Raw genomic sequence first — 16,745 nt, 5'->3', positions numbered from 1 at the left:
TAACAGCCCATATGACTCGCACGAGGTCTCTGCCTCAAACAGTCTTGTGATTTCTGCAGTTTCTCTTTGAAAGTCCAAGCGCACCCCTGGAGCAGCTGCATTGATTCCAGTTCCTTTGATACACGCCCTCCAAAAACAACCAACATTTTTCATACCTGAAGATGGAGAATTAATAAATCCAAACTTTCTGCTTTCTACACATTTCTTTCAGTTAAGCAACTCTCAGTGTAGTAAGTTGGATAATGAAGGGATAGGTTTCACACAGGAACAGGTCTTGACTTCCCTCCCTGCCTGTAGCAGTTCTAAGCTTCAGACTTCAGCTCTCAGGTGAGCTTTCTGAGCACTGTGGCTGAGCTATGTTTTCTGCAGGAGCTGTACATTGACTGTCCTTGCTCTGGCATTTACATTGGCACGGGGACCTGTCTGCCCCTGCTGGATTACATGTCTAAGGGATGTGATGAGTTGTAGCTGATAGAAAATACTCTCGTCCATATGTCAGAATAACCAGAGCAAACTGATTAATCCTGCCTGCTGTAGAGCAGGCAACACACAGTGGATTTACCCTGGATGTGGACAGACAAAAGTCCCCTTCTTTCAGTGCTCCATGAGCAGGACTCACTGTGCAGCTTCCTAGGACTGACACCCAACCCACACAAAGAAAATGACAAGGGCTGAGGGAGCAGACATCATCCTGCAGTATTTTTGTGCTGACCCATTAGGTCCTTCAGTTTCATTTGAATGCATCACATGAATTCTTCCCTTTGCTTCACTGTTTTGATGTCCAAGAATAACACTTCTTCCTTGAGCAAAAGGATTTCTATAAAGCAAAAATGTCCTGGGAAGGCAGGAACAATTTCTGTGTCTTGTTGCAACAAAACCACCCAGGCCTTTGCATGACAAGAAGGAGCTAACACACCTGGAAGGCTTGATTTCCTTCATGTGACTTTCTTTTGCACTCCTTTTAGCCATAATTTGCTAAATGGCTATCATCATGGACTTTGGTCTTCTCTTTATTTCCCAAGTATTCCTTGAGCCAGTAGGAAACAGCAGCAATTTAGATGTGCTGTCCAGGTATGAGAAAGGTTGTCTAGATGCAACACACTCAGTAACAAGCTGGTTATGTAGTCTTTTATTGTGGAAAACAGTTTTTAGTGTTATGACTAAATAGTACTTGCATTTTAAAAGACTGGAAAGATAAATGCACAAAAAGTAGACAGTATAAAATATACACATAAATTCATAAAAAGATTGTAAATTTTAATCTTGTGTACTTTTTGTGCCAGGGAGTAGAAGGGAAATACTGTCACAAAGAGAAATAATCCAACTTCTGCCAGGTAGCCAGAGCTGATAAATGAAGAAAGTATGCTTATAGCTGGTGATTGTCATTATTGAAAAAAAAAATGGACTAATCATTACAGTTAGTGGAGGAAATATTCTAACAGAGATGTTTAATAGCTATCTTTAGAAAATATAAGAATTTATAAAGAAGAGCCTATACTGGAATCATGGCTTTTAAATGCAAGCTTCAGGCAACATAAGAAATAGTCGACTATGAGGTGACATAGCATTAAAAGTACATTTTACAAAACTTGTTCAAATAGAAACACAGGTATATACCCATGTAGGGATGTATGTATATATATATATATATATATATATATATAGTGTGCATGTATATACACACATAGGTGTATATACATATCGTGTATTTATACGTACATATGGTGTATTTATATACACATATTTTACATGTATTCTGTGAAATCTATGCCTGTAGAACAACTCACACAGACGCGTGTGCGTCACTCGCACAAACACCTGCACCTGTGGCATCACACCTATTCAGAGCAGGCTGCTCCTGGGGAGAAGCTCCACACCGGGCCCTGCAGAAGGTGTGGCGCAGCTCCGCTCCCCGTTAAAGCAGCAGCAGCAGCAGCTGACGGGCGGGTCTGGGAAGCAGGAAGGGCCGGGCTGGCGCTGTCACCGATCCCGCACGGGCCGGCCCGGTGCTCCTTACCGGCGCCTCGAGTACCGCCTGACGCACGCCCACGTGTCGCTCCCGTCTCCGCCTGTTTTGTCCCGGGCAGGGACCCGTCGGCGCTCGCGCGGCGTTGGCCCCGCCTCCTGCGCGTCCCGCGCCCCCGCGTGAGTCAGCCGGGCGGCGCGAGGGGCTGCGGGCAGCGCGCGGCTGGAGGCGGCGCAGCGGCAACAGGTGCGGCTCGCGCGGGGGGCTCGCGCGGGGGGCTCGCGCGGGGGGCTCGCGCGGGGGGCTCGCGCGGGGTCGCGCGGGGGGCTGCGCGGGAGGCTGCGCGGGAAGGGCGAGCCGCGCCTGAGGGCGGTGGCGCTTCCCGCTCCTCCCGCACCTGCGCTGCGGGACCGGAGAGCCGGGCGGCACCGGGGACACGGGACAGGCCCCGCGCCGCCCCCGGCTGCGCCTGGGGACTTGGGGAGAGGCTGAAGAATGGCTCTGACGGACCCTGGTTGCCCAACTCTAACCGCGCTGTGATGGGTTGGTACAGCAGAGATACCGACGTGTATTTCCGTAGGGTCTGAAAAGTCTCCTCCCTCTTGGTGGAAAGAGACCCCCGAGCTGTAATTGACATGCCCTTCATCTCCTTCCACTTGCGTTTATGAGTCCTGTCCCTTTGCGTGACTTGCTTGCTCAGGGATAAATGCAGTTCAGCTTTTGGGGCGTATCGAGTGATGGTACTCGTGTGGCTGCAGTATCCTGTGCAGGTGACACAGTGTGCTGTCACTGTCACAGACCTCCTCTTCCAGGATGAAAATACTTTGGTGAGGCACTGGGGAGCAACCCGAGTGGTCGTAGATGACCTGTAGTTAATCACTGCTGTTGCAGGGCAGCAGCTTATGTAAACTAGCTGTACTTAACTACTTTGAGTTTCTGCAGAGTGAACTGTCTTCCGATGCGGAAACACATGAGAACGTGCTAAATTGAGGTGTAATTTCAAAAGAAAAAGGGGCAGAACGACATTCAGAATTTTTTGAGTCCTTTATGAGTGGTAAATTTAAAATTTTTAATTGCATACTGTAGTAGATAATTTTCCGCTGTGTTGATTTTTTTCCCCGACTTTTTTACTGCTTTATTTTGCTACCATCCTGCATTTGCTGGAACTGGCATTAAAAGCTTTCATCCAAAAAAAGTGCCCTCATCCAAAGGGGTCGCTACTGTCTTTCAGTAACCAGTTGTTTTGTTTTGTTTTGAGCAGATCTTAATCACAGAATGTTAAAAGCAGTGGTTAGTGCTGACCAAAACACAAGGGCTTCTTTAACTGGGCACACATTCTATGTAAGCCACAGTTGCCAGCAGTAAATGATATTGACAATTCTGTTTTGAATGAGAAAGCTTGGAGACCACCTCTTCTGAACCTGAGTAGGTAATTCAGTATAACAAACATGCAGTCTTGGTCCTGCAAGTTATTGCTAAATGTGATGCAACAAATTTATTGAAAATGTGTTTGGAAATACGTAAGTAAACATGTATGAAAGCTGTAGAAATATTTGCAGGGTTTATTGACGTAGCAGGTAATTAAGTGCATGAGGGTCATGGGAGTTCTAGTATTTCTCAAAGTCAGGGCCATACCAGCTGTTCTGTTCAGCACGTAAGGTTCAGGATGTAAGGTTACCTTCTTACCTGTGGTGCTCCCTTAAAAATGGTCAGCAAGGAGCACGGCCCATGATAATGAGAGTAGTGTTTGCTCCACATCATTCCCAACCATGGCAGTTGTTACACTGTGGTAGTGTTTGATTTCTGGAGAATTAGCCTTTAACTTTGTAAGTGGAGAGTATGACATCAATGTCATGCCAGTGACCATCTGTCTGTAGCACAAACCCATTTCATAATTGGCACTCCTAGCTGCTTTCCACTTGCAGCGTTGAAAGAGAAATGTAGACGGTAAAAGTATGGGCAAAGAAGTGAAGGTGGTGGTATCACACTGAGCTTCCATGCAGGAGAGTTGTTTTGTGCCTGGATGTTCACCTCCATGAATCTAAATCTAATAACAATTTAGGTAATCTCAGTGGAAAGGAAATAATGTAGCTGTAATATGAGAATAAGCTAGGAAAATGACACGTTTCTGTTGGGAGGAAGAAACTTTCTATTACAATTACTTTACTTAATTTGTAGCTGTGGCAGAGCAACTTGTAGTTTGCATTAGCTGTGAAATAGGAATAGTGTGCTGGCCTAGGAGTGAATGAAAACTTGAACTGAACTTGAAAGTGATTTCAAAGTGTCTTAAAGATGTCTCATCTGTGGAAAGAAAACAGTTTGACTCTTGTTTTCCCTTACATGAGTAAATGCTTGGTAATGCAGCCCTAAGTGTGAGCTTCTGTAAAGAAAATAAAATATATCACTGCCATCATATCATGCTTGTAGTTTCTAGTTCACCACTGTTGCAGCTTTCTCACTTAATAATTATGTAAATTGTTTTTCAGTTTGGCCTTGAAGGGGAGATCTTGCAAAACAGCTAATCAAATGCCTGTCTTTAACTTTGTTCTGTTACAATCAGAAGGTTTTATGACAATTACAATACATTTTTTTGCAGTTGAGGCTCATGAAAATGAAAACAATTATTTGAGTACTTAAAAAAAAAGTCTCTAAGTTCCAGAAGTCAAGAATTTTAAGCCTCAGTTCCTTAACCTCAAATAACTATATGCAGTGTAAATTATATATTTGTTGATACTTCAGTTACTCTATCAAAGTGTTCATCTCTTTAATTCAGACTGATTTGATCCACTAAGTCTTTTTATTTGAAGCTAGAGTCCTTCACAAAGGAAAGGTGCCAGCATTTTCAAGAGAATGAATTGTAGGGTTTGGTGGTTTTGAGGAGGCTAAAGAAAACCCTAAATGTACCTGCTCTGAGCAAAAACACATCAGGAAGTAATGGTTCCAAAAATGTGCTTTCATTTTCCTTTGATGTTTCATCAACACCTCTGCTGCTGAAGCATTGCATGACAGTTCCCTTATGTTTGTGAGACTTCCTTTGTTAATATTTTAAAATTAACTTTTATAATTGTAAGTGTTTTTTTTCTTTTGTAGTTGAGGAAGGAAAGGCTGTCTTGAAAGCAGTAGCTTTCTGGTGACAATTGTGTCTTCGTGTTCCTAGAAAGTATGCTCCTTTTTTTGGGTTTTTTTAGAGCAAAGTGCATATGACTTAGCACAATACCATGTTATCAGATCTTTGTCTTTTTGAGGTCTCTTCTTTGCCAAGTCCAAATCACTCTTTTTAGGGTCATGTATCTGAAAGATTGGAATTGTTTCTGTGCTGTCTTGCTTCTATATGTGAAGGTCTCCTTGGTAATTCATTATTCAGAGCACTCCAGTGAAAGTGTTGGAGGTTTTGTTAGTTATTTTAATTATTTATCAACGTGATGATTACTGTTTCCAAGTGTGCATTGAAACTTATGTATGAGAGTTACAGATCTGAATATATTTTATCTCTTGTATTCATGACTGGCCATATTTATTTCTGTTTCCTGTATGCAAAAGCTTCAGACTGCTTATTCTGGGTCTTAAGACCTATACTAACTAATTTGTTTTCTGATTTTGTTACAGTGGATATCAGACATCAACTATAATAAAGCAACAGCTCTAAAGCATTTATATGTGAAACTTTGTTTGAATAAAGGTGATTATACACATGCATTAATGTAACTAAAATTTGTAATACTTCATATAGTAAGGCTGTAAATCAAGATAAATCACAGCTCTCTTAATACTAAAAAAAAGCCAAACAGATTGTAAGAAACAAAGCTTAATTATATCTTTGTTTTATTCCAATGAAAGTAATACAAAGGTATCTTCATGAGGATGGAAAGGTGTGAGGGTGAACTTGCAAAATTCAAAAGCTGAGAGTATGGAATTGTAGCTAGAGCAGCCACTTCCCCTTGCATTCCATGGTTGTCTTTTATCTCCATAGGCACTCTGCTGACAGTTTGCATGAAGAAATGTTTTGAACTCTGCTTTCTGCATTTCTGCCCAGGCAGAATTGCAGCTTCTAATGGTGATGTGTGCTTTGCTTCAAGAATGCAGTTACAAATTCAGTTCCTCATCATTTTCTGCTCATGCAAATCTGTTCACCTTAAATTTTGCTGAGTATTGAATTCTGTCTTATGACTGAAAATTAATCAATTTGGTGTTTCCTGAGTGGTATAATGAGAATTGTATAGAGAGATTGATGTAAATTTCTGCCTTTGAACGAGGTTTTGTTCATTCTGTGCTTACAATAGGCCCATTGTGAGCTGAGTAGTTAGGACAAGTCTGGCTGTTTAGCTTCTGTCTGCCAACTCAGTGTGAGTGAACTAAATATAAATACTTGAACCATCCTAGCAGTGTGAGAATGTTTGTTTATTGAATGCAGGAGCTAAAATTTTGGGGAGTTTTTGTGTTTTGTTGCTGTTATTGATTTATGTTATTTGTAATTAAGTAGCTGGTTTTTGTTTTTCAGTTTGTGAAAATTATATTGTTCCTTTTGAAAGAGGAGCAATTTGGTGGTGATGGAGTGCTGCCACTGACAGATGGACTCACAGGAAAGAAGGTGAGAATGAGCAGCTAGGTGAAACCACAGAGGCTCCCTGAAATAGGTCAGCTCATGATCATCCTGGAAAATTAAGTGATATCAGCATACCCTTTATGTAACTTGTCTTAAAATTTACACTAAAGGGAAGATTATTAACTTAGCTTCAGCTTCAGTTGTGTCTGGAACACTAAAGTTGCTACAACAGCAGCTTCTTTTTTAAGATGATCCTTGTAATTTCTGGACCCATAGCCACAGGCTACAAACTTGAAAGTAACATTCCTAAGTGAACAGTAAATCCTGTCTGCACCTGTGAATTTTGAGTGTGGATCAGTAGCCCTGCAGAAGACTTTTCTTGCACTGAGCTACTTTATAGAGGTCAGATGTTTTTGTCACAAATCCTGTTATGTTTATGTCCAAATTTGTTTTACACTGTTTTCTGAAGACCTGTAAAATGGATAAAAGCGCAAATATTAGGTGTGGAACTGATTTGATGTACAGTATGTTGGTGGAAACTCTCAATATTATCATTTTGTGTTCTATGGAGTGCTTTGCCTGTCTGTGTAAAATCTGTATTTTTATCTTAGGTGAAATATCCTTATACTGATATTAAATTTTTAAGCCTTTTTTTTTTTGTGTATATATTACTTGATTGGTTCCTTTTAAATTTACTTCTATTCTAAACCCAAGTGCCATGTATTTGAAATGCAAGGTGGACTCTGCATTTTAAATTTGTGTTTGCTTTATGGAATAAAATATTTGCTTGAATTTTAGAGGAGTTCTAGGCTGTCATCTTAAAATTTTTTTCTTTCTGTTTTGTAGAAAAAATAAAGATAGTTGGGATGGGCACAGGAGCTAAGAGAGATAATTTGATTTCTTAGCTATTCATAACCTGAATATTTGAGAGGCAGATTGTATAAAGATGTTCATCCTGTGCACTGCAGTTACCAAAATAAGTAGTTTAACAAATCCAGTCTGCAGGAACAGGACTACTTGCATGAGTTTGCCTGCAGTGTGGTATATCAGAATAGCTTTTTCTTTTTGGTTTGATACAGATTCAGAGTACATTTGATTTATTTTGCCTTTTCTTCTAGGCAAAGACTGTAATTCTATCAAAGCTTTTCTTGCTGTCTTAATATATTTAATTTCACAAGTTCATGTCAAGCTGCAAGAACTGAGTTATGCAGGAAATGAATGACATGGCTGTTGTCAAATAAGGAGCTAAACCTATTTTTTTCTTTCTGAGTAGATAATAGTCTAGTCTATGTAAAGTTCTAAGGAAATTTAAGCACAACTCTTAATTTAAGCCTAGTCTTAATTTAAGCCAGTCTGTATTGACGCTTAACATAACTTCTTGTGTTTAAATCAAGGCATTCCACAAATTGTTAAAACTGTGGGCTTGTCAAAATTCCGAGGAATTTCTTTGTGCTGAGTTGGAGAAGTTGCTGGCTGAGCATTCAAACCACAGTGTGCTGAAGCATTAAACCAGTTTTGGATAGTCCCAGTCACTCCTGCAAACCCTGATACTTGCAGTCACTATTTCAGGATATTCTTTTTTCATGGTTCAGTTGATTTGAATAACGGGCTCATTTGAATCTGAGACTCTCATTAAAAATTTACAAAAAAGGAAAAAAAAAAACCCCAAAGAATCAAAACCTCATTTTTATCTCTAGAGGTAGAAATGACAGTGTATAAAGGATGAGCTCTTACAGGTGTAATATTTTAAACACACTATTAATGGGAGCAATTGTACACAGTAGAGTAGAAGTGGGAAAAAAGCTTGTGATTTCAAGCAGAGGACGCTTTTTCATTTGAATAGCATATACTTTAAATCTGATAATGGTAATTTAAAAAAGTTGGCTTGAAAATAGAAGTCATGTCTGAACTACTAAGCCTTTCCTACATAGGCATTACTGAACCATAGAAAACTTCATCCTGATTGTGTTCCAATTTGATCCAATCTTTGTAGCTCAGAAGAGGCAGAAGGAGCCAAAGAGAGAGGCCTGGTCTATGTTTGGAAGGCTGGTTCCTGCTCTGTAACTCCGGAAAGGCTTCCCGGCCTCAGTGGAAAGACAGTGTTACAGGCAGCCCTTGGAATCCATCATGGGTTACTTCTAACAGAAGGTAATAATCACCTTAGTTGTAATGATCTGGGGCAGTAACAATCTTAAGTTATTGTCAAGTTTTTTTCTTTTAGAAGTGATACTGGATCTGCGTGTGGAAAGATGAGGGCTGTACTTTGTGCCCTTCATACACATTTGTATGTCCTTAGTATCTTCCTTAATTTGAAAAGACCAACAAATAACGTTTAACTCACTTGACTTAATAGAATTTTTAGCAGAAAAGCATTATATATTTTAACAGTACATGCATGCACAGGGTAACATTCATGTGAGGTATAGAACTTAACAGCAGCCTTCTTATATCAATAGCTGTGGTTTTATGGAGCCTGGAGTAAGCTAGGAATTCATATCTGCTTGTTTGAAGCAATTTATTGTATTTTTGTATTGGTTTAACAATTGCTTTTACACTCATACTAGGATTTGTTTTTCTTTTTTCCTCCTTCTCAGGTGGAGAGGTCTACAGTTTTGGAAAGCTGCCCTGGAGATCAGGACCTGAGGAATGTGTTAACAGTCCTATCTTAGAAAATACTTTGCTTGGACATCGTATTATTACGGTGGCAGCCGGCAGCTTCCATAATGGAGCCGTGACGGAGAGTGGTGTGGTGTACATGTGGGGGGACAATTCTGCTGGCCAGTGCGCAGTTGCTAATCAGCCGTGTGTGCCAGAACCCCAGCCCGTCAGTATTTGTGATTCTGAAACCAGCCCTCTGTTATCAGTACGGATTTTGCAGCTGGCATGTGGAGAGGAGCACACACTGGCGCTGTCGCTGAGCAGAGAGATATGGGCCTGGGGGAGTGGCTGCCAGCTTGGTCTCATAACAACAACTTTCCCAGTGACAAAGCCACAGAAGGTAGAGCACCTGGCAGGACGTGTGGTGCTCCAGATTGCCTGTGGAGCCTACCACAGCCTGGCTCTGGTACAATGTCTCCCTGTGCAGGAAATGAAGCCTATCCCAGAGAGATGCAATCACTGCAGTCAGCCTCTCATTACCATGATGGACAAGGAAGATCATGTAATCATTTCAGATAGTCACTGCTGCCCGCTGGGTGTAGCACTGTCTGATAACCAACCGGAAAACCACGTTTTCTGTCCGTCATCAGACACTCCCGAGGGCAAAAGTGTAACGGCTGGCCAGAGTGAAGACTGTCAGAAACCACTTGTGGAACAGCATAGGCTTGTTGGTTTAGAATCTGATGGACCAAGTGGCCTTTCCAGCAGCGATGGACGGGAAGATAGTGGAATTTCTAGTTTGGGAAATACTCTGTTCTCGGACAAAAAAGAAGTGAAAGAGTACTTAATTGGTTTGTCAGATAACTCATTAAATGAGAGCCTCAATAAAAGCATTTGTACAGAGCCTGAACAGGTTGGTACCTAATGACTAGCTCGTAATTTGCTATAGCTTCTCTTGCATATGTGACAATGTTACTCCTTTTACAAATGAAAAGCTTACTTTAATATACCTATGGTGTTTTTATAGTTTCCAAGTGTTTGTTTTCACTGATGATTCTCAACTTTTAAGTGTAAGATTTTTTTTGTCCTCCATTGTTGTTCAATTGTGACCCTTCATTGTGGGCAGCCTTGACAGTGCTTTAGTCTCTCCTCATCACGGTCTGCAGTACCAGAACCACGTAAGCCAATTTCCATGCTATGTTTATTGATGCATGGGTTTTCATCTGTGTGGGGCTTCAAAGTATAAGATTCAGTGAATCTTACTGGTACTCATCTGATTTACCTTTAAGGTAAAGGTTTAATTTCTGTACCTGGAAAAAATCCATCACAATGCATCTTCATCTAATTTCTCAATCAGTTAAAAATTCTGGATTGCAAATTGCTAAAAGGTTTGACCAAAAGGTTTCTAATGTTAATAATGTAGGGGTGACATAAACTCATAAAAAGGGATGAGGGATGTGTAAGTACTATATGGTGTGGAAAATGATTCAGCAACACTGTTTTGATGCTATAGCTGAGCAGTCAAGTACTCATCTCTCAGTAAGCATCATAAAATGCGTGACCTGGTGGTTCAAGAGCTGTTTGTGACTCCCTGACAAAATACTGTTTTGTAGTTTTTAGAGAGGGGGGAAAAAAAAATGTAATTAGGGGCAAAGGCAAGAAGATAGAACCCGAAAGTTTAGACTAGACAGAAAATTAATCCAGAATCTTGCAGCTTAGTCTGGTAGTCCTTACATAACTACTGTCCTGCTGCTCTGTGGCTTAATTTGCGAAACTGACGGTGGAATTCTGGAAATTTTTTTGACATTTAAAAGATTGTACAGACATAAATGTATTTGATTTTTTAATAGCTGCAGTAATACATTCTGAATCCACAGTGGTTCTGGGAAAAAAATTTCACAGCATGTGAAAAAAAGTTGATTTTTATTTCTGCCTCTGATGGCAACGAAACCCCTGTAGTTTCAAAATTTGTCCAGTAAATTGATAGTTCAGCCAGTTATGTTTTCTTACTCTGAGGAAAACTTCAGAGAAATGAATTGTGTTGTGTAAATACATTTGCTTTTTCTTTTGCTTTTTGCTATTATGAATGCATTCTAGCAGCTGTGGGCTCCTCAGACTCTTGCAAGAACTCCAGCATTGGGAAATGCATGAAACTACGTGTTTCAGTCTTTTTTTCTCAATTCCTTGTTCCTGTCATATTTCCAGAGCACTGTTTTCCTTGGGCAGTTTCAGGAATCAAGACTGGAATTGATTCACTGAATCTTCTGCAATTGACATACATGTGAAGAGCAGAGATGACATCTAATGTAATGCTTCAGCATTAGCAAAACCCTTCCTTTTTCTTTGCTTTCCTACACAAATGAAGTTTTCTTTCCTGTATGGATAGGTAGGCTTTTAGACATAGGATGAAGTAAATAGAACCAATCTCAGTCCTTTAACCTAAGGTTTAAAGAAGCTTAAAGACGTCAAAAATTGTTTTAAACTTTGGCAGCATAAAATGAGCTGTAATACTTGTAATAATACCATTTTCCACTGTGTATTAGATGGGAAAATGGGATTTTGCTGTCTTTGTGTTAATATTCAAACTATTTGTCAGATCATTTTGGGCATTGTTTCTTATTTGGCAGGTCAGCTGATTTCTATTATAGGTAATGGGGTGCTGGGACTAATAATTGCCTTCAGTCAGTTTGTGTCTTGTGTGACTTGATGATTATTGACTAAGCTTTATATGGATGCAACAATGGTATAAGGAGACACAGCCCAGACTGGTTCTAAGATAGGCCTTGCAGAATGAATCCGTGAATTGCTATTTACTTTTTACCATATTGGAGAGAACTTGTCCCTCTGAAAATAGAGCATGATCACTGCTGCGCTTTCATTGGTGGCCAAGAAGTTAGTAATAAGCTTAAAATTATGTCCCTTTTTATATGTTTGCAAAGATCCTTTTTTTGTTGGTATTTAAAAACCCCAGACTTAGTCTCTTATGGATGAGCTACAGGACAGGTGCAATAGACAAAGCCCAGTCCATTTAGAAATGGTACTTGGTGCTACCTTTAGGAGAATTATTCTGAGCAATAGATGTACACCTAAGCATAAAAAACATAGATAATTAATGTTATATACAGTTAAAATACATCTGTAATTTACAGTAAACATTTATAATAAACATTATATGGTGTTCAGTCCAGCCCATGGTTTGAGTAGTGAATGTGTATCATCATCCTACTGATCTGTGCTGTCAGCTCTGATAGTTTCCAATTTCCTTTTGGTTTTAGCCATCTCAAGAGGAGCAACTTGCTGCTTGTATCCCTGGCCCTCCAGGTAGCAGCACATCCACCCTGAACAGCCTGGTGGCCTCATGTGCTTCAGCAGTTGGGGTGAGAGTCGCTGCCACCTACGAGGCTGGAGCCTTGTCCCTGAAGAAAGTCATGAACTTCTATGGCACATCTTCAAGTGAGGCAGGATCTCAGTCAGGCAGCAGGTCCCCGGGGCCCGAAGCTCTGAAGGACAGTCGAGAAGAGCAGGTCAGACTGGAATCCATGCAGGGGAAGAAGAGTTCCAGTTTAGTAGATATTAGAGAAGAGGAATCTGAAGGAGGGAGTCGAAGGCTTTCTCTGCCTGGCTTGTTGTCACAAGGTAAACAAGCATGTTGGGGAAAAAACACTGGAAAACCTATAATAATGTGGAGATTTATAAGTGAAAAAAAACCCATATATTTATTAAACACAAATCTAATGATCTCTCAAAGGTGTGTATGAATTCTAAACGGTATCTTAGGACTTGAAAGCAGTGGAGAGAGTGAAGATTAGCAGATACTGCATGCTAAGAAAACCAAAAACATTTGGTTTACAAATGGTCTTCCTTGTAAAATGAAGGTAAAGTGAATACATTGGAGGAGTCATATTGCCAAATGATGCTAAGGTATCGTTCATGTTTGTTTTGTAGCAGATAAAAATCTGTGTGGTCTGTAATCTGCACTGCACTGAGCTGGTTTTGAGCCAGGGACCTATAAATATTCCAGTTCCCACTGCTGAACTTCAAAGTTAATGACCTTCTTCCCTCACAGTGCTGTTAATTGCTCTGTTTAGTTCTATACTGATCTTAGATTTGAGGGGGGGTTTAGGAAGTATTAAAGTTTTCTGTTCACTGCAAGGATGCATTTTCTTTCAAAACACTTTAATGTATAGGTTGTTTTGGTGCATTTGCTTCATTATAACTGCATGGTTCTCATATGTCTGCTATCCTTTAGCAGCTGGTAAAAACTACTTGACATCTATCTGGTTTTATCACCTATGTTACTTTTTCCTATCCATGACCTATTGTCTTACCTGTCAACTCTTGTTCTCAGGCTGGAATTAGGACCGCTTTAAGAAATTTTGATCACTGGCTATTAAGTAGTGCTGTTACTGTGTAACACACAATCTGAGTGATACATTTACCAAAATGATGGGAAATTTTTCTAATTCTTGGCCTCTGCTCAGTTTCCCCAAGGCTCTTACGGAAGGTTGGACGGGCAAAAATGAGGACTGTGGCTCTGACTCCAACCTACAGTGGTGAAGCTGATGCTCTTTTGCCCTCTCTAAGAACAGAGGTGTGGAGCTGGGGAAAGGGCAAGGAAGGACAGCTAGGGCATGGTGATGTTCTGCCAAGGTGAGATTTCTTTGAGAAATGTTTTTTTATTCACTTGATTGCTAGAAAATTTTGAGTAATGAACTGTCTCAGCTTCTCAAATTTAAACATCTGCTATGCATTGTGTTCTTGTTCTTTTAGATGTTGTGACCTAAGTTTCTCCAAGTAACATGTTTTATGCTGTATTGGTACTGAGCATCAATCAATTATGACTTTTCCCTTTGTAATCAGTAACAGTATTGGTGATATTTTGATTTTGTCCAAATTGGGGTGAGGTCTGTCATCAACTTTTGCCCTTCCTAACCACTTTAACTAAGCTGGTTTATTGCCAGAAGGTTCCATATATCTTTGTTTTTACTAATTTGTTTCGGGGCAGAAAATAAAACATTGAGTGTTTTTGCATTAACAGTACCTCTGATAATATTTTTTCTTTTTCCCACCTTCTCCCCCTCTTCCTTCACCTTATGGGTTCTGGGGATTGACAGGCTTCAGCCACTGTGTGTGAAAAGCCTTGATGGTAAGGAAGTGATTCACCTCTCTGCTGGTGGCCATCATTCCTTAGCACTCACTGCCAAATCCCAGGTACAAGTGATTGTTATCATTTATTGTTTATCTCTGAAATAATTATCATGTTTGGTCTTTTCTAGTTTTTAGTTTCTTTTGCTTCTAAATTTTTGTTCCCATTTGCAGGAGGCAGCATGGAAGTAGTGTGGAATCTAAATTCTATTTCTGCCCAAGTTCTGCATGTACCATCAACATTATGTTTAAAGATTGCTGTGACTTGATTTGGTGCATTCTGTTTCTGGATGTGAGAAGACAATCTGAGAATGTAGGAGGGCAGTGAAAATTAAGGAAATGCTTCTCAGTACATGAATCCTGCAGCCTTGAGTTGTGTTTTTGCACACTTGATGTGTTGTACTATTGCAGTTCAGTATGTTTCTGTGTATATAAATATGCATTCTGACGTTCAGCACTGCTTCTTGCAGGTGTATTCCTGGGGCAGTAATATCTCTGGCCAGCTTGGTCACTTGAACACCCCAACAACCGTCCCTCGTCTTGCAAAGGTGCTTTGTTTTCTTTGTTTTAGTTTGTTTAGTTTAGGGTATCTTCTTGTACAAGTGAGTGCAGAGTAATTTCTGGGAATGACCTGTTCATGGATCTATGTGCTATTTAATAATAGAGCCCTTGATTTTCTTTGGCTTATGCTGTGAAATGATCTTTAGATGAGTTTCTGAAAATCTACCCAAGAAATCATTTACACAGACTTCCACTGGCTTTTGACCATAGTGAAGTTCTAGAACTGAGAAATGTGACTGGTTGTATCTTCTTGTCAGATTCCACTTTTACCTTCTGTTTGGTTCCTCTGATATTGATGTTGCAGTGTTGAAACTACAGAACTCTATTTTTATTCTAGACGTTTTTAGCTTGGCAGGACCACAGCCACATTTGTTGTTTGTTTCTGTATTTCCAGAGCTTTGCAGAGTTTTGGCAGTGAGTTTTCTCTTTGTTTTGAACTTTTCACCACACTGAGTGAATAGCAAAATAACAATTTTTGGGTTGGACCACAGCATTTCCCATGTTTTCTGGTGCTCATCTTAATGGAAAACTAGCTGCACAATTTTCCTGCTTAGGCCTTATGCAAATTAATGTACAGCAGATTAACTGTCTCCCAAGTTTATATAGATTTCCCAGTTAAGTGAAGAGGGGAGAATAGTGCTCCAACTTTAATCAGGCTTGCTTGATGCCCATTTAAAAATAAAACTGATTTGTAACTGAAAGGCAAACAAATCAGCCATTAGAAAGAAAACTGGAAGTAAAATGTTTTCAGGATACGTGCAAGGAGTTTATTTGTTATGGGACACTGGAATTGGAAAAAGGGCCAGTTATTGCAATAGTTGATCTTGGCAGGTGCATTATGTACGTGTGTAACCAGAAGAGTTATGTACTCTTCTCTCCTTCCATCTTTGGGTGATGATTTTTGATGTCTTCCTTCCTCCTGAATTTTAGGTGTGCGGTGATGGTATTTGGACTACAGCAGCAGGACTAGATTATTCTCTCTTCTTAGCAGACGAAAAAGACTTCCAACCTGGATTATATTACTGTGGCCAGGAGACATCAACAGAAAGCAATTTGAATGAAAATAGCTGTACTAAGAGTCCAGTTTTGTTAGTAGCTTGTAGTAAGGTGAGTGTTACTTCCTTTAAGTCAGAACGGATCATACTGGTGCTCTTAGGAAGCCGCACAGTGCCGGTGGCTGGATGAGCTTTAAGGGTGTCAAGGCACATGGTTAGTTCCTAGTAGTCAAATGAGAAGCTCATTGGATGGAGGGCAGAGAAGAGGCTGAATTTAGTATTGTTCTCTTCCCTGCCTGTTTGAGGGACAAGGAGTTTCTAGTGTGTTTAATCCATTTCCTTCTGTCTGTGCATGCTGCAGAAATGCACTCTCTTATTGTGCTCTGTTTCACCAGTCTTTGTGTTCAGTCTTCACTGCTATTGCTCTTCACTTTCTTGTCTCTCAACTGTGAGGCCACTGGCTGCTCTATTTTGTTACTCCATTCCAGTGTTCTGCCTCTCTTTGTGAGTGGGCAGAGAAGGTTCCTGTGAGTTCTGCACCATCTCCTTCCCTACCCCTTCATTTCACATGAATACAAAGGGGGATCTGAGCAAAAATGTGTGTTTGATGTTAATGGGAGACAGGAGGTGCCCCTACACAATTTTTTTCATGAAGCTGAATCTTATACATGCCTTAAGGTTGGCATGAAGTAGGAGTGTGAAATCTGACTGCACGTCCTCTTCCAAGTTGTTTGTGCATAGTTTCAGACCAACATGAGTTTAAGGTAACAAAAAGGAAATTTTGAGGGTAGAGAGTGTCTCTGCCTTAGGTCCTCTGGGGATCACTGCTATTTCCCTAAACTGAGCAGAGTAGCAGTCTGGGAAGTGTTTTGAGGAGGGACAGAGATTTAGACACTGGCTCTGTGTCTGTGCGTGCAGACGCACACACCTGTATTCC

At 40.4% G+C, this 16,745-nt stretch overlaps 2 protein-coding genes across 17 annotated transcripts in view; one reads left to right on the top strand and one right to left on the bottom strand.

Annotated features, from left to right (window-relative positions):
- The window catches only part of CDK15 (cyclin dependent kinase 15), a 47,011-nt gene extending 44,969 nt beyond the window's left edge, over nucleotides 1–2,042 (bottom strand). The window contains exon 1 of one of the 3 annotated variants that reach the window (XR_015289108.1): nucleotides 1,788–2,042. Coding sequence is in view for 2 of the 3 variants with exons in the window: in XM_086897224.1 (XP_086753350.1) it covers nucleotides 1,788–1,833 (46 nt within the window). In the remaining variant the exon portion in view is untranslated. The remainder of the gene's footprint in view (nucleotides 1–1,787) is intronic. The other 2 variants (XM_086897224.1, XM_086897225.1) reach the window with 2 other exon arrangements.
- ALS2 (alsin Rho guanine nucleotide exchange factor ALS2) overlaps nucleotides 1–16,745 on the top strand; it is a 45,530-nt gene that overhangs the window by 7,495 nt on the left and 21,290 nt on the right. For 2 of the 14 annotated variants that reach the window (XM_086897034.1, XM_086897027.1), the window contains exons 1-11: nucleotides 2,265–2,509; nucleotides 3,228–3,395; nucleotides 5,573–5,645; nucleotides 6,465–6,554; nucleotides 8,503–8,657; nucleotides 9,104–10,020; nucleotides 12,383–12,743; nucleotides 13,589–13,757; nucleotides 14,222–14,318; nucleotides 14,723–14,800; nucleotides 15,744–15,920. In XM_086897034.1, the coding sequence (XP_086753160.1) occupies nucleotides 6,535–6,554; nucleotides 8,503–8,657; nucleotides 9,104–10,020; nucleotides 12,383–12,743; nucleotides 13,589–13,757; nucleotides 14,222–14,318; nucleotides 14,723–14,800; nucleotides 15,744–15,920 (1,974 nt within the window). In that variant the 5' untranslated portion in view covers nucleotides 2,265–2,509; nucleotides 3,228–3,395; nucleotides 5,573–5,645; nucleotides 6,465–6,534. Of the gene's footprint in view, nucleotides 1–1,941; nucleotides 2,213–2,260; nucleotides 2,510–3,227; nucleotides 3,396–5,056; nucleotides 5,127–5,572; nucleotides 5,646–6,464; nucleotides 6,555–8,502; nucleotides 8,658–9,103; nucleotides 10,021–12,382; nucleotides 12,744–13,588; nucleotides 13,758–14,221; nucleotides 14,319–14,722; nucleotides 14,801–15,743; nucleotides 15,921–16,745 lie in introns of those variants that run through there. The other 12 variants (XM_086897033.1, XM_086897026.1, XM_086897032.1 and 9 more) reach the window with 7 other exon arrangements.

The sequence above is a fragment of the Cyanistes caeruleus genome, chromosome 7, assembly GCF_971803275.1.
Source record: "Cyanistes caeruleus chromosome 7, bCyaCae1.hap1.1, whole genome shotgun sequence".
Classification (NCBI taxonomy): Eukaryota; Metazoa; Chordata; class Aves; order Passeriformes; family Paridae; genus Cyanistes; species Cyanistes caeruleus.
The sequence above is the reverse complement of the archived record's forward strand: the minus strand, read 5'-3'. Positions and strand labels throughout refer to the sequence as shown.